General features: G+C 43.8%; 1 protein-coding gene across 7 annotated transcripts in view; it reads left to right on the forward strand.

The window, feature by feature from the left end:
• The window catches only part of KIF9 (kinesin family member 9), a 252,267-nt gene that overhangs the window by 124,331 nt on the left and 106,210 nt on the right, over nt 1-21,726 (forward strand). For all 7 annotated transcript variants that reach the window (XM_033931868.1, XM_033931865.1, XM_033931864.1 and 4 more), the window contains 3 exons: nt 8,268-8,336; nt 15,625-15,729; nt 17,082-17,137. In XM_033931868.1, the coding sequence (XP_033787759.1) occupies nt 8,268-8,336; nt 15,625-15,729; nt 17,082-17,137 (230 nt within the window). The remainder of the gene's footprint in view (nt 1-8,267; nt 8,337-15,624; nt 15,730-17,081; nt 17,138-21,726) is intronic.

The raw sequence follows: 21,726 nt of genomic DNA on the forward strand, positions 1-21,726 counted from the left end.
CCCCCACATTTCGCCCCCAGCAATTCGCCCCTCACATTTCGCCCCCGCACATTTCGCCCCCCGGATGTTTCGCCCCCACACATTTCGCCCCCGCACATTTCGCCCCCCGGATGTTTCGCCCCCACACATTTCGCCCCCGCACATTTCGCCCCTGAGTGTCAGACTATTCCTCTCGCAGGCGATTTCTTTGCCGACACGACGGCAGGCTACAAATTCAAAGTGCACAGCTGGCTGTTCTCACTGCCTCTAATGTCGGCCCTGCAGCTCCGGACTTCCCCACACCTGCTCTCTCCCCCCCCCTCCCCCCGATCACTATTATTTTAAATGTTATGGCAGCCACGGCGCTGTATCCATCGGAGGAGACTTCTAACCTCGGCCATGAAGTTGCTGTTGCAGGAAGAGTTCCGGGGCAGGCCGAGGTTAGAAGTCTCCTCCGATGGATACAGCGCCGTGGCTGCCATAACATTTAAAATAATAGTGATCGGGGGGGGGGGGAGAGAGCAGGTGTGGGGAAGTCCGGAGCTGCAGGGCCGCCAGCTGTGCACTTTGAATTTGTAGCGGTTTTTTTTTTTAAGGAGTCAGGGAGTATGCTGATGCGCCCCCGAACGCCGGCGCCGCCCCCCAGTGCGAAGAGAGTCGCTCGGCGCCACGAGCCGCCAGCCCAAACGCGGCCCGCGCAGAGGCGCGGCCCCCCCCAACGACCAGCCGACCCCGAACGCCACCGCGAGCAGACAACCCCAACGCGGCCCGGCAGTAGGGGAGCGCCGGTCCGCTGCGGTCGGCGCCACCAGCCGCTACAGGGGGAGCGCCGGCACGCGCGTTCTGCGCCGCGAGCTGCTGGCCCTAACGCGGCTCGCGGCCTGGGAGGAAGGGAGCGCCGGTCTAATGCGTTTTTTGCCGCGGGCCGCTGGCTCCTACGCGGCTCGCGGCCTGGGAGGAAGGAAGCGCCGGTCTGGTGCGGTCGGCCATTGGTGCCGGAGGGGGAGAAGGAGCCCCCAAGCGGCCCGGCCGGGAGGAGGGGAGCGCCGGTACGGTGCGTTTTTGCGCCGCGGGCCGCTGGCTCCAACGCAGCCCGCGGTATGAGAGGAGGGAAGACTACCGGCTAAGGGCAGGAATCCGATCCGACGCTCCCGGGCAGGCGGACCAGCCCGCACGTGTGGGGCGACCCGCCCCGCTCATATAGTTGCCAGGAAGAGAGTTGTTCGGTGCCGCGAGCCGCTGGCTCACACGCGGCCCACGGCCTGGGCAGAGGTGCCGCCCCCCCCCCAACGATTAGCCGACCCCGAACGGCAAAGCAACCTGCGGCCAGGGAGGAGGGAGTCGGCGGCCCTGAAAGCCGGCGCGGCCGACGCCCCGACTCCTTGCAAGCCGCACCCCCCCTCCTGCACCAGCTCCACGCGGGGAGAGCCGGCAACAAGTTTAAAAAACGCCGAGGGCAGAAAGCCGATCGGCAAGAAGGCGCAGCGCTCTAAGGCGGGCGGACCCGCACGCAAGTTCCGGGCGGGCCGCCCCCACCGTCCTCTCCCTCATCGAGAGCGCCGTCGTGTCGGCAAAGAAATCGCCTGCGAGAGGAATAGTCTGACACTCAGGGGCGAAATGTGCGGGGGCGAAATGTGTGGGGGCGAAACATCCGGGGGGCGAAATGTGCGGGGGCGAAATGTGTCTGGGGGCGAAATGTGGGGGGCGAAATGTGAGGGGCGAATTGCTGGGGGCGAAATGTGGGGGGCGAACCTTCCGGATCCCGTTTTCAGCACAATGAGCTCTTTTAAAGAGAAAAGTACTCCTTGTGCTCCAGGTTCGAGGTACTTGTGACCGGCCTGTGCAAGTGTTGTGCAGGCTGGAGCGGTGGGGAAGCCTCGTCGGCAGCGGATGCTGGCAGCCAGGGCACCCTGCCACATGTGTGTCGCGGTTCGGCTTTGCATCGTGGGAAAGCCCAGACTTCCCCCAACGCCCACGCAGGGAGTTCCCCAGCCACCACCAGTCAGGGAGCACAGGATTCCCTTCCTGCTGGTTCAGCTGGGGATTCCCTTTACGCGTCGGTCGGTTCCTCGGCCTCACCGTCAGGAAAGTCCCAGGCTTTTCAGACACGACAGGCCACAGGAGCTCCGATCGTGGGAACCTCCTCATTCATTTCAGTTACCTCAGGTGACCTTCCCCCTGTTCTGGAAATACAGGGGCAAGGTATGTCAGGGTCCCCTGCTGGGGCAGGGAGTCCCTTGGGGCTGCCAGGGGTCTTTCCCCCTGAATTTATATTAGCACTTTGTAAAGCTTATATGCTGGCAGCGGGAGGTTCTGTGTCCACTCCGGGGGTTTCGGGGGGGTGGGGTGGGGGGGGGTTACCCTCAACATCTTTCCCAGTGCGGCCCCACACAGCGGTGGTTTCCACTCCTCTCTCATCCAAACACCCAAGGGTCTCTTGAGATGAGGATTTTTTCCCAGAGGAGCACGAGGTGATTGATGAGGACCTGGACCCTTGGGGAGAATTCCAGGATCCTCTTGGGGGGCCGGATTCCGCTGGCGAGGGGTTCGAGTACCACCCAGCCGGCGAAGATGTGGCTGTGGTGCGCATTTTTCAGCAGGAAGAGCTCCATGAGTTAATCCTTCAGGTCTCCTCGGTTTTGTACTTTGAGGACCCCGTGTTGGAGCCCCCACATATGGTGGACCCCTTGCTTAAGGGGATTCGCTCTGCTTCCTGCTCTTTTCCTATGCATCAGGATATTCAGGACATCATGCTCGCACAGTGGCAGGTGCCAGAAGCCCCTTTTCGCTTTGTGCGCTCCATGGCCTGCCTGTATCCCATTCCGGAAGGAGATAGGGATACTCTGAAGTCACCTGTAGTGGATGCAGTGGTCTCGACCATATCTAAGTGGCATACCATGCCTGTTGAGGGTGGTGCGGCCTTGAAGGACCCGGAAGAGCGTAAGTTGGAGTCCCGGAAGAGCGTAAGTTGGACTTTTGATGTGACAGCTCTGTCGGTCCAGGCGGCTGTGTGTGGCGGGCTGGTGGCTCGGGCGTGTTTTCGTTGGGTCCAGCATGTACTTGATGATAAATCTGAGAATTGGGACTTGCTAAGGAAAGCAGTTGCCACAATTGAATTGGGTGCTTCTTATCTCTCGGATGCTATGTATGACCTCAAGCGTCTGGCCTTAGGAGTGGAAGTCGTACCTTGTGGCTTTGTGCTTGGTCGGCGGATTCGGTGTCCAAAGCTAAGTTGACAAAGTTTCCTTTTAAAGGATTTATGTATCATAGTTGGTTCAGACTCTCACTTATTCTAAAGTGCCTCGTTTGCCTGAGGATAGGCCTGGGCTGCTGGCTTGAGGTGGTGCTGCTCGTGGGTGTGATTTCTACCGTTTCCGCTCCAGTCGAGGGGCTGCTTCTTTTCAGTCCTTGACCTCTCAAGAGGCAGGTTTTTCCAGTGCATGCAGTCCTTTCGTGGGGCCTGCCATGGTGCAGGTAACACCCCTGCCACCCGTCCTGCACAATGACTCCTTGCTGCCGTCCGTCCTGGTTCCGGTGGGCACCTGGTTGAGAGACTTTTATCCATAGTAGGCAGACATCATGTCAGATCAGTGGGTTCTGGAAGTGATCTGGGTTGGCTATGCTCTGGAGTTTGCCCGGTCCTTGCCAGACCGTTTTCTCACTTCTCCCTCGCAGGTGGCATGGAAGCAGCAGGCCTTTTGCCATACCCTTCAAATATTGTTGGATCCTCATGCAGTGGTTCCAGTTCCCTTGCTGGAGTGGGGAACAGGTTGGTACTCGATTTACTTTGTGGTGCCAAAGAAAGAAGGGATCTTTCAACCCATCCTGGATTTGAAGGAAATCAACAGGGCTCTTCATGTGCCATCCTTCCGCATGGAAACTCTGCGGTCTGTGATTCTGGCAGTTCAGCCGGGGGAGTTTCTGTCCTCTCTTGATCTGACTGAGGCCTACTTACACATTCCTATTCGGACCTCCCATCATCTCTTCCTGTGCTTTGCGATCTTGGGGCAACACTATCAGTTCTGTGCACTTCCCTTTGGTCTGGCCATGGCTCTGCGAACATTCACCAAGATGATGGTGATCATAATGGCAGGTTTGCGCAAAGAGGGCATTCTTGTTCATCCTTTTCTGGACAACTGGTTGATTCGAGCCAAGTTGTTCCAGGAGAGCACTCAGGTCCCGGCTTGGATGGTAGAGTTTTTGCAGTCGCTGGGATGGGTAGTCAACCTTGCAAAGAGCCAGTTGTCTCCATCTTAGTGCCTGGAATATCTTGGGGTCCTGTTCGACACCTCTTTAGGGAAGGTCTTCCTTACGGAGGCTCGGATGAGCAAATTGCAATCTCAAATTCGCCTGCTTATGGCATCCTGGTGTCCTCGGGTGCAGAATTTCCTCCAAGTCTTAGGGTCGATGGCGGCCTCCCTTGATGTAGTAAGGTGGTCGCAGGCCCACATGTGTCCTCTTCAGTATGCTCTTCATCAGAGGTGGTCGCCTCAGAGGCACAGTCTGGATCACACTGTTCCGCTTCCGGGCTTAGCTCAGGGCAGTCTTCGCTGGTGGCTTCAGACCCCCATCTTGTACAAGGGGTGAGTCTGGATCATTCACAGTGGACGGTGCTGCTCACGGATGCCACTCTTCTTGATTGGGGGGCTCAGTGTCTAGGTCACTCTGCTCATGGCACCTGGTCCACAGAGGAGGCTTCTTGGTTGATCAGTGTTTTGGAGACTAGAGCCATCCGTCTGGCATTGCTAGCCTTCCAGTCCTTTCTGATGGTCAAGTCAGTCAGGGTTCTGTCGGACAATGCCACGGCAGTGGCCTATGTCAATCATCAGGGGGGCACCAAGAGCACTTCAGTGGCGCAGGAGATGACTCTGCTCATGGTCTGTGCGAAGTTGCACCTTCAAGAGATCTCAGCATCCTACATAGCTGGAGTGGAGAATGTTCGGCAGACTTCCTAAGTCATCACGTGCTAAATCTCAGAGAGTAGTGTCTAAGTCCCATGGCCTTTCAGTTGATAGTGCAGTCTTGGGGTCAACTCCTCATGGACCTGATGGCCACAAGTGTCAACGCCAAAACACCCTGCTTCTTCAGTCATCGCAGAGATAGTCAGGCCGAGGGCCTGGATGCTCTGGTTCAACCATGGCCAGCGGAAGGGCTGTTGTATATGTTCCCTCTGTGGCCATTAGTGGGCAGAGTTCTTCTCCGCATAATTCACCTCGTGGTTCTGTTGGCTCTGGATTGGCCTCGATGACCGTAGTACGCAGATCTGGTGAGGCATCTGGTAGCATATCCTATTCCTCTGCCTCTCTTGGATGACCTTCTAACTCAGGGTCCCATTCCAATGTTCGATCCGGGTCCCTTTTGTCTTATGGCTTGGCTCTTGAAAGACCAAAGCTTCCAGAGAGTAAAAAAACCCTTTCTGACCAAAGAGTCCAACTGGTTTTTCATGGTTAGGCCCTGATCTAGTATTACTCCCAATACCTTCATAGTAGATTGAATAGGGTGACTAAGTTTGTTGATGCGCAGCCATGTTTTAGTATCAAGTGGGTGTGGCGAGACTATGAAGAATTTTGTTTTTTCTGAGTTTAGCTTCAGTCTAAATTCAGTCATCCATTGTTCCATCACATTTAGTACTTCTGTTGCCATAGGATTGACTTCGGAGAGAGAGGTAGTGAATGGGATAATGATCGTGAAGTCATCTGCATAACTATAAAATTTTATCCCTAGTTAGTACAACTGCGCACCTAGTGATGACATGTAAACATTGAAACGCAATGGGGACCCCTGCGGAATGCCAGATGGATTACTCCAAGTGACAGAGATGGCCACGATTACTGTCTCAGCTAAATAGAGGTCTGAAACCAGACTGAGTTTCATGCAAAAGAGCGAACTGATCAAGATATTCCATCAATTGGGTATGTATCAATCCTTCCATGATTTTTACAAAAAATGGAATGGATGCTACTGGTCTATAGTTGGTTACTAATGCTAGTGATTCTTTACGATTTTTTGGAATTGGGGTTATTATGATGTGGCCATTATTAGTAAGGAATTTTCCATTTTTTAAATTATTGGTCAAATAATTCAGCAAAGTTAGTATAAAGCCTAATGGGGCTGCTTTCATAATTTCTGGGGACAGGAGTCCAAAACGCAGTATGATTTAGTGTATTTGTTATATAATTTGATATAATTATTCCATTATTCTAAATCTTGACGGGAGTTCCAAATTATTTCTTTGTATGTTAACTATTTGATGTTCATGTATATCATTTGTCGAACAGTTATTTCTTAGGTTTTTAATTTTTGAATCAAAGTGCTGTGCTAGATCATTTGCAGAAGGTAGCTTAATATTATGCATGGATTGAGTGAAGCGTGTGGTGTCAAATAAGCTCATAACTAGGTTGAACAGTTTTTTTGTACTGATTCCTTTCGAGCTAGTCAATTTTGGATGAGTAAAAAACTTTACGTTTTTCTTTTATTTATTAATTGTTTGTAGATTTTTATATTGGATCTTCAGTTGTTCCGGTCTGACAATTTTCCCGTTTTTTTCTAGATCCTTTCCAATCGTCTTACTGCTTGTTTCATTTTTAAAAGTTCAGTGTCAAACCATTTATTATATTTATTTCAGCAGCTTTTACTATTTTGTTTAGGGGGAGGGGGTACTGCTTTGATGGGTACTGCTTTGGTTTGTCCCATTCGTAAGGACTATACCAGTCTACCAGGCGATACAGAAGGAGAAATTAGGTTCTTACCTGCTAATTTCTTTCTGTTAGCTTGTAGACTGGTATAGTCCCCCACCCACCCTGTCTCTTTGTGCGGTGTTTGCGGGTTTTTGCTCGCGTGCAGATTTTGAATTTTTCTGCAGGTTCTAGTGTTTTTCTAGGGCCGGGGAGAATTAAGAATAGCGGCGATGTCTCGGTTAGCTTAGCTGGTGAGCTGTGGGGATGTTTTACTTCCATGATCAAGTTCTATACATGTTTCAACAGTTGCTTAAAGATGTTTGTTGTTTTCTTACATTCCTGTTTGGAGTATCATTTACTGTTTTTTAGTTAAGAAAATTTCCTGGGTTCTGCTATTCGGCAAACTGGAGTAGCAAGAGGGGCATGTTATACTGATATACAAGTTTGATCTCAGTCTCCACCTGCTGGTAGCAGTGAGGCATATTATCCATTCATAAGGACTATACCAGTCTACAAGCTAACTGAAAGAAAATTAGCAGGTAAGAACCTAATTTCTCCTTTTTGAAAGGCAAACCACCATACGTCTAGAAATATAAATATATATTTTTAATCCTCCATCTGGACATCCAGGCCATTGGGATGTCCAGATTGCCAGGACATCTATCTTTATACCATATTTTTGACCAAAATTTCATCCAAGTCCCAAACACCTAGAACAAGACCATTTGGACTTGGAAGGGACCAGTCCTGTAATGGACTGGCCATCCAGATATGGTAACAAAGCTGTAGGGCACCTTAAAGGCCACTGCTGTGAACTTCACATAAAGGATACCAGATAAATATCTGGTATCCTTGGTGAGCCCCCCAAAACACCCCCAAAACCCACTAATATTTATTAGAAAAACTTTATATACCGCATATATAGCCAATAAGGATCCAAGCGGTAAAGTAGGATTTTGGGGGTTCACATTTTCCACCATGAATGTAGTGGTTAGAGTGGCTTATGGGTCTTGCTACTCCTCTCTATGGTTCACTAGCCTACCCACCAGGCTACATAAGACACCTGTGTGTGCAGCTCTAGTAGGTTTTCCTATACTAGGTGCTGATGTTCTGGAGACTGGTTTGTATGTTTGTATTCTGATCTTTGTGGGTGTGAGGGGGTCCATGAGCACCGGGGGAGTATGGGGGTATCTTACATTGATGCATGAAGTGGTTTTCTGGTCAGTTTGGGCACCTTTGTGGCACTTACTGTAGACCCTTCTAAACCAGGTCTAGTTCGAAATGTATGAGTTCTGTCCAGGATATCTAGCAAAATGTTTGATTATCGCTGCAAGATGTCCACTTCTAATCATCCTTGTGATTGCCCAAAGCCTTCCCATAACATGCCTCCACCATGCCCATCTTGTTCTCTGAACATACAGAGGCTGGAACACCTCGTTAAATGTACAGAAAGACGGTTTTAATTATCGGCACTTGGACATCCTGGCAAAAGTATTCATGATATTACATCTAGATGGGTCATTCTGTTATAAGAATCAAGGGAGAAATTATAACTGCTTTTTTACTTTTCAAGCATGGCTCACATTTCTCTCTCTTTGGTTTTCCTTTTAGCTGACTATGAAGAATCTGGAAAAAGAAATTAACTTTTTAAGACAGGAGCTCTTCTTACATGACCTTTTGGTAAGAAATAAATCTAGTTTTTTCAGAGGAAAAGCAGGTATAATATTCTCACATATGGGTGATATCAACCACGGAACTCAGTTTGGACATTATCAAGTGCACTGTGACTTTAAATCTTTAGGCAGTGCCCATACTGCATGCATACCAGTGCCTTCCCGCCTGACATTGGCTTGCGGGACCATCAGTTCTTTATTTTTAGCAGAGCTGTGCTTTCAGGTTTCTCTTTAGCACATCGTGCCTTCCCGTACTTATTTTTCTCTATTTTCTTCATAATTTCTTGTTCCAGTATATTACCTGACTTTAGTTCATTTTTGTCAACTTTTCGTCTTTTGGCCTTTGGGCTACTCTGAGCCCTTTTTTCCTCCCTGGAGCATTGACTATTTTTGACATCCTGGTTATTTTGTATTTACACTGCTTATAGCCAAAGCAGTTTCCATTTAGGTACTGTGACAGGGAAAAGCCCACAGACAGTAAAATAGCTAAGCTGCAGGCTAAGCCAAGCCCTGTCAGTACAAGAAAGCCCAGTAGCACTACTACACAGATTAAGCACAGAGCTTATTTGTCCTTAGGGGAGAAGCCTGTGAAATATTAGGTAATTCCAAAGCCAACTATCCCTGGTAAGAAGAAAGCACAGATTGGGGTGGGGTGGAAGTAGCTTCATCTGATAATACCACGGGGGAAAACATTAGCAAAGGCAACAGGCTGATCAAGGCTCAGTCAGTCAAAACCCTAACTAGACCTTTAGCTGTAGGTAAAATGAGAGCCCTGAACCCAGAGAGAGGAGGGAAAGCACGAGCAAAGGCAACTGACAGCAAAATAGGCTTCCACTTGCAAGCAGAGAGTGATTCCTATCTCAGCACTGAAAACCGAGAGCAAAAGCCCTGTGTTCTCAACAGTTCAAACTACCAGCTTGAGGAGAGTTGAACCTAGACAGCTGGCTGCAAAACTCTTCACACCCAGGTTGTCAGCCTATGCATAGGTTTGTGTCTGTAGCAATTTCTCTTTCAAGTATTTTTATTCTGCTCAACATTTTCAACTCTTTGATCATTTGGTATATAAGAGGACTAGAGAATGACATGGGGAAAAAATTTGTCCCTATCTCTGCGAGGTCAGTCCCCGTCCCTGCCCTGTCCCCACGAGCTCGGTCCCTGTACCTTCCCCGCAAGCTCAGTCCCCATCTCCACAAACCATCTAATCTGATCTGCACAAGCCTCAAATAGTTTTATACTGAACTTATTTTATTAAAGTATAAAAAGAAACAGTATTCAGTACAATTGTCATGTTATAAATCAAAGTTCTGGCTGCCAAACTAGAGGAAGAGATCTTCAGTTGGCACAGCTTTTCAACACAACTACAATACTACTTTATCCTAAAGCAAAAAAAAATTAAATTAAATAAATAAATAAATAAATATAAATTTTTTTCTACCTTTGTTGTCTGGTTTCTGCTTTCAAGTTTCAAGTTTATTAGTATTACAATATTAAGAAGATAAAAAATAGAAAATAATTTTTTTTAAAATAAAAGTTGAATCTAAATATAGAAGAAAATAAAATCTTTTTGAAAGTAGGGTCAGGTCAGGACAAAGGATTGCGAAGGATGTGAAACAAAAGGGAAGAGAGGGAAGGAGAAGATTTGTAAGTTACATTGTGTAAATAAAAAATTAAATGGGAGAGGGGGAGGGTAAAACAGAAGGAAAGGATGGGGTATCGCTTCCTGGAAGCATTTTTATTTTCCCATATTTGTTTGGGGATTCAGTTGGAGTTTTGATAAGCATCTTTGAAAAGGAATGTCTTAAGAAATGTCTTAAACTTATTTAAGGAATTTTCAGATCGAAGGTTTGATGGCATTGCATTCCAAAGGGAAGGTGCGACAACAGAGAAAATCGTATTTCTAGTATAGGACTGTTAGTAGATTCTGGTTAGTGGACCTAAGGGCCCTGGATGGAGTATGTGGAATAAGATATTTATCAAGAAAGGCTGGCTGATGAGAAGTCTTGATCTTAAAGGCTAAGAGAAGAATTTTGTAAGTTGTTCTATGAGAAACTGGTAACCGATGGGATTCTCGAAACAAGGGGTTAACATGGTCATATTTTTATTTTTATAGATGAGTTTAATCGCTGTATTTTGAATTAGTTGTATTCGTTGAGTTTCTTTTTGGGTTATTCCGTGATATTTCCTCATCTTCTCGTCATTCTATTCCTTCCATCCACTGTCTGGCTTCTCTCTGCCTCTTTCATATGGCATCTGCTCTGTTTCTATGCATCGATCAGAAACTGTCCACCTCTCCCTTCCATCTCTCCCTTCTCCCCCCCCCCCCCCACTGGTCTGGCACCCATCTTCTTTCATCCGCTCCCCCTATAGTCTGGCATCTCTGTCTTCTTCCCTTCCATCTTCTTCCCTTCCTCCTCCAGGTGGTTTTTAGCATCTTTCTCTTCCTTTCTTCCCCTCAGATCTGGTATCTGTCTCCCCAATCCAGCATGTGCTCTTTTTTCTTTATTCTCTCCTTCCCTTCAGTATGTGCTCCCCTCTCTCTCTCCTCCCCACTTCCCTTCGGTGTCTGTTTCATTCTCTCTCCTCCCCACTTTCCTTCAGGGTCTTCTCCCCTCTCTCTCCTACCCACTAACATGCAGCATCTGCTCCTCCCTCCCCTCTTCCTCTCTCTCCACTTCCTTACAGCTTGTTCCCCTCTCTCTATCCTACCCACTTCCATGCATGCGTTGCCTCATTTATCACCCCTCACGATTGCTCTGTCCAGCATCCCCCTACAATTGCTGCAGTCCGGGCATCTCCCTCTCTCCTTCCTCTCACCTTCTGTCTCCGAGCAGCCCAAGCCTTTTCTTAAGTCACGTGCAGCTGCCCTGAAACTTCTCCGATACAACTTCCTGTTTTCGGTTGCATCAGAAGAGAAGTTTCAGGCAGCCGCACATGACTTGTGAAAAGGCTCGTGACGCTCGGAAACAGAAAATGAAAATCGCCAATGAAGGTGAGGGGAAGGGAGGGAGGGAGATGCCCGGATCGCGGCAATCAGGAAAGAGGGAGGAAGGAGAGAGGGGGGCTGCTGGACTGTGCAATTATGAGGGGTGATAAGCGAGGCAACACGCACAAAATATTTAACTGCAGGGACAAGGCCATTCACTGCTCCATGGGTGGTGAATGGCCTTCTCCCTGTACCCGCAGCAACCAGGATTTTTTTCCTCCCCATTTCTGCAGGTTACCCGTGGCTACCCGTGGGTAACAATCATGGTGTAATTCTCTAAAGAGGACCATTACATATTGGACTCTTGACAAAGGCTTTTTTGGCCGAAACTCTGTCGAGTCTACAATTACTGTTACCAATAAAAGATTGTTTTGGATGATCCTGAGTTTTGCTGTGGATATCTCTGCCCTATGACATCTTTTTGGCTTCTTTTGTGTTCTCGTCATAGAGGTTCCCTTCCAGCTTCTTCTTCAGCATCTTAACGACTCTGATTCAAAAGATCATAAAGCAAAAAGAATAACCAAGATAACAACAACAAATGTATTAAATGTCTCACTCTTGTCAACATTTCCTCTCTCTTTGCTATAGATCATTCTACTCTTGTCATTCCCAATCATGATTCCATGCTAAGGAAGCTACATTTTTGTGCATTTTTACCTTTGGCCCCATTCTTTGAAACAAGTCTCCTTCAGCTGTCCAAGATGCCCCTGAAAGCAGGAGTACTGTTCAAATTTGCCTGTCTATGTTTCAAATCCATTCAAGGTTTGGCCCCCATTTATCTGGTTTCCCACTTCAACTTGGACTGTTCCTCCAGGCCTATTCGCAGGGTACACATGTTTAGCCACCCAACATAAAAGGCCTGCCGATTCAAGAGATATCTGGGCAGAACTCTTGCCTTCCAGGCAGGCCAACAGAACGGTTGGCTGGGTAACATCATTAAGCATGCCTCATCCTATCTTAACTTTAGAAAACTAGTTAAAACAAACCTGTTCAACCGATTTGTAACCAAGAACTCTTAATGCCTTACCACGTACGCTTCCTACATTTACGCAACGCCTCTACTCTGTGTCTATCACTCTGACTTACTCCCACTCAACTTGTATCTGCCCTCTCCACTTGTACTTGACGATGTTACTGTAATTATTTTTCACTGATTGTCCAGCTCTTCTTGTTGTAAACTGCCTCAAACTACCATGGCTTTGGCGGTATATAAGAATAAATTATTATTATTATTATTTCTGCTTTATGTTCTAAGCTGAAATCTTAGCAAACTTTGCCTATCTTGATGTCTAATCATTCTGTCTTATTCTGATTCCACTTATCATATAGCTTTGTACTGCTAATTTCAACTTGTAGCTATTAATTATATGGCACCCTGACCATAAATGTTGAAAATATTTTTGTTCTGAAAATAAATCAGATACTTTATGCATGCTTTGTTAAACGTTGCCTCTTTCTTAAAATATATCTTTCATAATCTTGTGAATTATCTCAATAACTTCTTATCTAAATAGCTCACAACTAGGGTACTACTTATTACAATTTCCCTAGTTTATATGAAAATTTTTCCTAAAAGCAGGATTGCAAGTTCTCAGAAGTAAATAATATTATCCAAAATATCCTGGCTTAGAAGAATTTCTAAAAGCTTTTTTTCCACCATGAATGTACATCACTTCTTGTACTGCATTTTGCTTGGAGCCTCTGCAGTCCTCATTTTTCTGAGCAGCTGGTAAAATTATTTTTTTCTCCATGCTTGCATTTTATAACTTGAATTTTTGTCACTTGTTTGGGCCCCCATCTTCCTAGCACACTTAGGTTTTCAACCGTTTTTGAAGTTTTCTTCCTTTTCCATGTTTACCTACAGCCACCTGTTTTTTAGTGTTTGTTAAAATCAAATAGTAAAATTTTGCTGCAGCTATCTTTTCAGCAATATGAGGAAAAGCCCCAGATGACTTAAAAAATGTAGGCTATATGGATGCTGGTACTTACAATTGGTGTTTGTCTGATGCCTGATCATGAACCCTCTTAATATAATCTGTTTCATCAGATGACAAAGAAATGGCTTTGTGACCATGAAGAACAGAGAAAAAGACTCTCTTAGGGGGTCCTTTTATCAAGCTACGGTAGGGGGTTTAACACGCGTAATACCGCACGTTAAACCGCTAGCCGCTAATGCCTGCATTGAGCAGGCGTTAGTTTTTTAGCCAGCCGCGGGGGTTAGCGCGTGATGAAATGTCCAACGCGCTAACCCCACTAGCGCGGCTTGATAAAAGGATCTCTTAGTTCTTCTAATTAGAGGTTTTATTCAAAAAACTTCCAGGGGCTATACCAGATACTGAGGATCATTTCTGATCAAAGGTTACTAATATGCATCAAGCAGTGGTAACCCCCCCCCCCCTTCAGAGTGCAATGAGAGCACCAAGATACTGGTGGCTGCAGTATCATTCAGGTACCCTTAAATGGAGGATCATGCTGCCTTCTTGATGATGAAAGGGGTATCCCAGAGCCTGAGGCCAATGATACTTCTCAAGTATCATTGATCTCACCTTCTGTGTCTTTTTTAAACTGGGTATGGGCAGTTCTCAAAGAGAAACTGGAGAGGAAGATCAATGAGGCTCACCTAATACCCTTTTTGATTAAGTGCTTTGGCTTCAACTATATCACTGTTAGCACAAAGAGTCATATATCTAATCCAGAAGACACATGCATTGCTCAGTGGTGTTTTATTGAGGCTGGGGTCCTGATGGGCCTCAGTCAATGTCCTGACTACATTGGAAGGAAGAAGCTTCCCTGAGGTATCAATCTTTTTCAAAGGATAGATACCCTTAATTAAGAACTATCTTCACTGAGGCCTTGCCTGCTAGCCAGATACAGACTTCTCTGGGTCAGTCAGAATATTCCTGGGAGTTGGATTATGAAGTTTTCTGAAAAAGAGGGCTCAGTTCAACTGGTTTCAATTGAACCCATACCCTCCTCAGAAGATATTATCATACAGGCCAACCAAATCCAGAATTCTTTTTTCTGTTGAAACTGAATCTGCAACCAAAATTAGCTACTTGGGTTTGGTAAAAACTATAAAAGTATTTATTTATATATTTATTTATAAAATGTCTTACCTGCCTATTCCTAGGCATTTTACAAAATACAATCATAAAATGGATACAGGCACATACAATAGTTTAATACAAACAAGCAACACAGTTGCCTCTGACCCCTCCTCCACCCAACACAGTAGGCCATCCTCAGGTCCACCTTAGGAAGCTGTGGTGGTCTAGTGGTCCCCTGCCTGGACCTCCCACAACAGTCTCATCAACCTTTTCCATTGGAGCAGTACATGGGGCAGGAATGAGTAGGGTTCATTCCTACCCCTGGAGGCCACTAGAACTCTGAGTCAATAGCCTTCTTGAGATCAGCCACCATACTTTCACAGCTCATTATTATTTGGAAAAAGATCCCAGATGTGACAGCAAGTGAGGTCATTCTGTCCTGCAAAATCTTTTTGAAATTTAGAATCCAATTATATCTCCTCAGGCTTAGTTTCTTTAATTTGCATTCTGCCTTTGTTTAAAAAAGTAGCAAAATACTAGAAAAGGCTTGTTGCTACCAAAAACAGTTTAGTTGCTTTTTGTTAGTACCTTCGATTTTTCTTTTTTGTTTTGTCTCTTTAGAAAGAGTTTTCCATTTGAGAGAACTTGCAATCCTGATTATCCTTGAAGAAAACCAAACTACTTAATCATAGCAGACTACAGACTACAAAACATTCAGAAAAGAAATAAAGACTCTACTCTTCAAGAAATTCCTGCAAACGACTTAATACCGCTAGCTCCTTCCCACTTCCCAATACCTTCCTGATTCCCCAAAGCAACCTGATCTACTCCTTATCTCCTCTAGAAACCAGACATCTTCATCATGTAATACGTTTTTTGTAATTCTTTTGTAATCCGCCTTGAACTGCAAGGCAATGGCGGAATAAAAATCTCTAATGTAATATAATGTTCTTTGTGGACAGCAAGATTCAAGTCCTCACAAACTTTGCCATCATCTTGAGGAGTTGTCTTTTAAATGAGATATTTAGGAACTGAGGAGGCTCTATGCAATGATGCAGTGTGAGAAGTGGCAAACGTGGTGAGTCTCAAAAACTTTTAAAGGTGGTTCATAGTTATTGGAGTTTTTAACCTACTCTGGACTTTGTCAGATTACATTACTTAAAGGGATTTTAATCCTGCTGTCCACAGAGAACACTTGCTATAGAGATCCTCTGTTTCTGACATTGTATAATTTTTTTTTTTTTTATTACTGAATTTTGTTGTAGGCTAAACGTGGTCAAATAAATTATGAGCCTCTGACTGAAACCCAGATTGCAGAGATTAACAGTCAAGCCCGCAGATATCTGGCAGGAACTCTGACCGAAATTGATGTGAGTTACTGAACATAAATAAAATGATAGATATTTCTTGTTTCTCTCATTTAATTTTGATTTCTATTTACATTTTTTATACAATACAGTAGGTTTTCAACACATGGAATATTACATGACAGCATGTGAGGGAGGGGGGAAACAGGAGAAAGTAATAATCTTTGGGACCAGCTTTAATAATTGAGCAAAAAAAAGTGTGAAAAGTCTGCAAGTTGGTCTACTTACACAATTTTGAAATAGCTATTTTTTCCTTATCCAAAGCTTTAGCTTCCAGCAGCTTCTGGAGTGGAAGACATGCAGAAAGAACTGTGCAAGCAAAACTTTTTGCAGTAAAAAGCACTGTGCAATGTTTACACAATTCATTAAAAGATCTCAAGGACAAAAGGTTCCACAGCTTATTGTTGTACAAGTGTATACAGTGGTACCTTGGTTTACGAGCATAATTCATTCCAGAAGCATGCTCGTAATCCAAAGTACTTGTATATCAAAGCAACTTTCCCCATAGGCCATTATGGCATCGCTGACAATTAGTTCCAGAACCCAAAAGGTGCCGAGGAAGTGGCGAGGGGTGGCCCAGGAGTGTCTACCTGTCGGGTGCTGGGTGCTGCAGTGCCGTCTCCTCCATCCACCTCCTCCATCTGCCAGCCACTGGAGAACCCCGCAGTGCCGCTTCGGGGGGGATTCCTCTGCCGTCCGCCGGCCAGCCTTCCACGCCGGGTGCCTTCTGCATGTTGGAGAGCCTCTATCTGAGCCTACGCAGCTGAGTGCCGTCCCACCTGCATGTGGCATATGATCACACACAACGTCAATGATTGACGTTGTGCGTGATAATACGCCACATGCAGGTGGGACGGCACTCAGCTGCGTAGGCTCAGATAGAGGCTCTCCAACATGCGGAAGGCACCCGGCGTGGAAGGCTGGCTGGCGGACGGAAGAGGAATCCCTCTGAAGCGGCGCTTCCTGCAGTGTAAGTGCTCATTTATCGGGGCAGTGCTCGGTTTGCGAGACGAAAGTTTGCAGAGTGTTTTGCTCGTCTTGCAAAACACTCGCAAACCGCGTTACTCGCAAACCGAGGTTCCACTGTACTTGTATCATTTTTCCCTTGGAATTTTTCCTTCCAAGACTTGCATAAAATTAAGACCTTGGTCATAAAGTAAACAATTTCAGAATTGTAAAGGAAAAACAAATTGACAAGTAACACGTTTTATGTTGGTCTGTTTTTTCAGAACCTTAAACCTAGAGCTCTTAACAGTTTTTGCATTTAGCTTTAAAGTACAAAATATATTCAGTTACAGTCCGTTGGCATTTTCCATAGCAATCTCAATTTTCTTTAACATCTGTTTCTTTAACAGCTCATAAACTTCAGACAAATCCAAGAGGTGTTTACACAGTTCAAAATAATTCTAAGGTATACATCCATATTCATCACGGTTAGAAAGTGTGCTGGAATAATTCATTTTTTAAAATTTTATTTTATAATTTCTTTATTAAATTTTTCATATTACAACAAGTGTATCAGAAAAATACATATAATCTTATAAACACACACTTGATTTTCCTTCATGAATACTTTAAGTACAATATATCATATTTATATTCATATTTTTATAATGTTTTAGATAATATGTAAATCATTTAATATGTATGACAAATATAAATAAAATTTAAACCCCCCCCAAGCCCTCCCTTCCTATTTCAGAAAATCTAACCTAATACTTCAAAATGCATTAATTAATTCATACATATTGTGAGGTAAATAAAATAATACCCACCCACATCCCCACTTAACAAATCTCTTATGGGAAAATGTTATTAATCATTACAAAAATCTGCTAACGGTCTCCAAATCTTCAGAAATTTACCAAAATAACCTTTCTGTGTTGCTATTGTGCGCTCCATTTTATATATATGGCATACCGAATTCCACCAAAAGTTATAACTTAATCTGTCATAATTTTTCCAGTTACATGTTATTTGTTGAATTGCTACTCCAGTTAATATGAATAAAAGCTTATTATTATGTGACGAAATTTGACTTTTTGCTCTCATTGTTGTACCAAATAAAATAGTATCATAAGTCAAGGCTACTGGATTATCCATTATCCTATTGATTTGAGGCCAAATTGATTTAGGAATAATTCAATAACACTAATTATTGTATTGCTTCCATATTTAATACATAGGGCTCCTTTTACTATGCCGCGTTAGGGCTTTAACACGCAGAATAGCGCACGCTAAATTGCCCCGCGCGCTAGGCCTTAACGCCAGCATTGAGCTGGCATTAGTTCTAGCCGCGTAGCGCGGGTTTAGCGTGCGCTAAAACCGCTAACGCAGCTTAGTAAAAGGAGCCCATAGTGTTTCTTAACATCCTTTGGAGCAATTTAACTTCAAAATCTGTCTTCATATGACTTTACAGGTAATTGGTTCTTCAGTATGTAAACAAAACCTAGTCCTTTTTGTCCTGTGCAATATCTGAAAAGTGCACACAATTTCTAGTGGTGTGCTATATCAGTTTCTCAAAGGACAAGTAAGATAATAGGTTCTTACTTGTGGTTGACACTACTGACAGAGTCCAAGTATGGGATCTCCCATAGTCTTTCTTGAAACTAAGTGGTTGATATTCAAAAAGATGTAACCCAGTTAAATTGCACTGAGTGGGTTGGGAAAGCGGATATTCAGTGGCACTTAACTAGTCTGCTCTGACTGCCACTGACTGGGGGTGGTGTTGGGACAGAGCTGGGAGTTTTGCAAGCAGTGGCCATATTCAGTATCGGTACCCACATAGCTGCCAGACCTGGATTAACACTAGATTGGTCCCTAGGCAACAGTACATGTCTGGAGTTTCCTACTATTGACTTCCATTTACTGTAATTGATTTCTTCCCCTTTCTCCCCAAATCACATTCCTTTTACTTGCCTCCTCCTCCACCCATATTGTCATTTATGGCCTTCCCCCTACAGTTGATCTCTCCAGAAATATTAGGGAAAGTGCAGTCTTGGTATGGGTATGCTATGGTTCAAAATGATCAATGCACTATGCACACACACATCTAAGAAATGGCCATTTTCGAAACCAAAAAAAACATTTTCCTGTTTGAAAAATGGTCTTGTTCGCTACTAGATTTTCCACAAAACATCCAGAATTAGGCATCATATAAAAAATGCCCCTCCACATCACAGTAAGTATTGAACTGCTATAATAGATGCTGATTGGCACTGTATAAGCAAATTGCAGACAATATGTACAAGATATAGGCTGTGTTTATTATATCAAATAGTAAATGTGGTCACTAATACCACCTTTTTACAAACCAAGGGACCCGACACGGTCCATGTTTCGGTAAACACGCCTTCTTCAAGGGTCCATGGTTGATAAGGTTTTAAGATAAACCACAATTAAAACTGATAACGAACAACAGCCTATGTAATCAGTGATCACCAGCTGACGATTCCAGCACAAAATGAAAACCGGAACTAAACAGAAATGCCAGCATTTCTGTTCAGTTCCGGTTTTCATTTTGTGCTGGAATCATCAGCTGGTGATCACTAATTACATAGGCTGTTGTTCGTTATCAGTTTTAATTGTGGTTTATCTTAAAACCTTAACCATGGACCCCTGAAGAAGGCGTGTTTACCGAAACACGGACCTTGTCAGATCCCTTGGTTTGTAAAAAGGTAGTATTAGTGACCGCATTTACTATTTGACATAATAAACACAGCCTGCATCTTGTACATGTTGTCTGCAGTTTTTTCTTGTTCTTTGCTTGCTGTTCTTGTACTGCAGTCTTCGTTGGATTTTTCTTTTGTTGTTTGCCCACTGTATAAACAAATGACATAAGTGGAAATAGAGATATTCAGTTTACTGTTAGCAGAACACCTGAATTCCCACTATACCATTTTTATGGGTTGTGTCACTGAGACGCAGATATGTTTTCACTTATGTTAGCTAATATGTGGTGTATTTGGGCACATTTTGAGACTTTATTCAGTACTGAACTTGATGCATTTGCACTTTATATAAGACGTTTGGTCAGCACTGTGTGGAATGTTTAAGAGTGATGATGTAAATGCTGGCGTATGCTGTTTTCTGAGCCCGGTGTGACCTTAACATGCAGCTTAGTGTATTGAGAGTACAGGGTATTCTGAATACCACTTATGTAATTTCTTTGATAGGATATTGGCAGAGTGAAGGCAGTATTGGGCCAGTTTTGAAAGGAGATTTTCCTGGTAACAATAGGTAGCTTGGTAAATTCCCCAGATTGAAAACCACTTATGCACACAGGTACATTTGTACCAGTGGATCTCTCCACTCAAGGACAAATATATATGATACTGTTCCCACAAGGAACGTATTCACAGGTGCATTTTCTCTCTCTCCTAATGCTGTGCTACGTCTTTGCTCTTTCAATCAATGCCCCTCCTTCTCTCCACTTTTCTTCATGTAAAGCTCTTGCTTTTGCTGACAGCTCTTTTTTTTTTTTTTTTAAACATGTAACAGCCCACTTATAGTTTATGGAGTTGCCATACTAGGACAGACTTTAAAAGAATTAGAAATAGCATTGAAATCTCTTAGAGTTGGATCCGCTCCAGGTGGAGATGGTTATACTGTTGAGTTTTATAAATCATTTCAAAATACTCTTCTGCCTTATCTATTAAATTTATATCAATTTCAACTGAATAAAGGTTGTATTAAAGGTTCTATGGCTGATTCCTTAATTATTGTTTTGCCAAAGCCAAACAGAGATTCAACTTTGGTCTCAAACTACAGGCCTATCTCGTTAATAAATGTGGATGGAAAACTTATTGCAAAAGTATTGGCTCTTCCTTTTATTATTGATACTCACCAAACAGGATTCGTTGCCAAGAGACATTCTTCAAATAATACCAGAATAGCTTTTCACTCTCTAAATTTAACAAAAAGCATGAAGGATCCGGCTTTTCTGTTATCTTTAGATGCAGAAAAAGCTTTTGATAGAGTTGAGTGGACTTTTATGTATCAGGTTTTAGAATGGTTGGTATAGGTTCTGGTTTTATTCAAATGATTCAGACTTTGTATAGCTCTCCTGGTGCAAGATTATATATTAATAATAGTATGTCAAACAGATTTAACTTGCTAAGGGGGGTTAGACAAGGCTGTCCTTTATCTCCTTTGCTCTTTGATGTTGTTCTTGAACCTTTGTTAATAGCCATAAATCAGGCAAAGGGGATACGAGGTATTCCTTATTCGAATTGGGAATTTAAACTCTCTGCTTATGCGGATGATATTCTGCTTTATTTGAGAGAACCAGAAATTACCATTCCATGTTTACTTGAGTTAATAGAGAAGTTTGGAAAATTTTCTGGATATAAGATCAATTGGAGTAAGTCTGAAGTTCTCCCGCTTAATGTTCACTGTACCAAAGGTTTATTTGACTCATTCTCATTTATATGGAAAGAAGATGGATTGAAATACTTAGGTATTACTATTAAAAACACAATAGAAGACACAGTGAAGGAGAATGAAAAACTTTTATTAAAGAAAATAACAGAGATGTGTGAGCAATGGAATCCTTTACATCTTTCTTGGTGGGGAAGAGTTCAAATGATCAAAATTATGATATTGCCTGTAGTTTGTTATCAAATGAGTATGATACCAATTTTTTTCCAGGGGTCATTTTACAAAAAGTTAAATGGTATCCTTACTAAATTTGTTTGGTTGGGTAAAAGACCTAGAATTGCTTTAGTATCTCTACAAAAGACAATTGTGGAGGGAGGGGTAAATTTTCCAAATTTTTATAGGTATCATCAAGCCTATATTTTAAGACAGGGTATGTATTGGATCCTCCCAGATCCTTATGGAAAATGTTCCAGATTGGTTATACTTGGAATGGAGGCTCCTGTTTCCTTTACATTTGTCTCATCTTATTAGTATAAATTTGCCCAGGAAATATAAAGATAATAAAATTTTGCTTGACACATGGAAGACCTTACGTTATGTTAGTAATCTATCACCAGATCC

Source organism: Geotrypetes seraphini, chromosome 2, assembly GCF_902459505.1.
Source record: "Geotrypetes seraphini chromosome 2, aGeoSer1.1, whole genome shotgun sequence".
Taxonomy (NCBI): domain Eukaryota; kingdom Metazoa; phylum Chordata; class Amphibia; order Gymnophiona; family Dermophiidae; genus Geotrypetes; species Geotrypetes seraphini.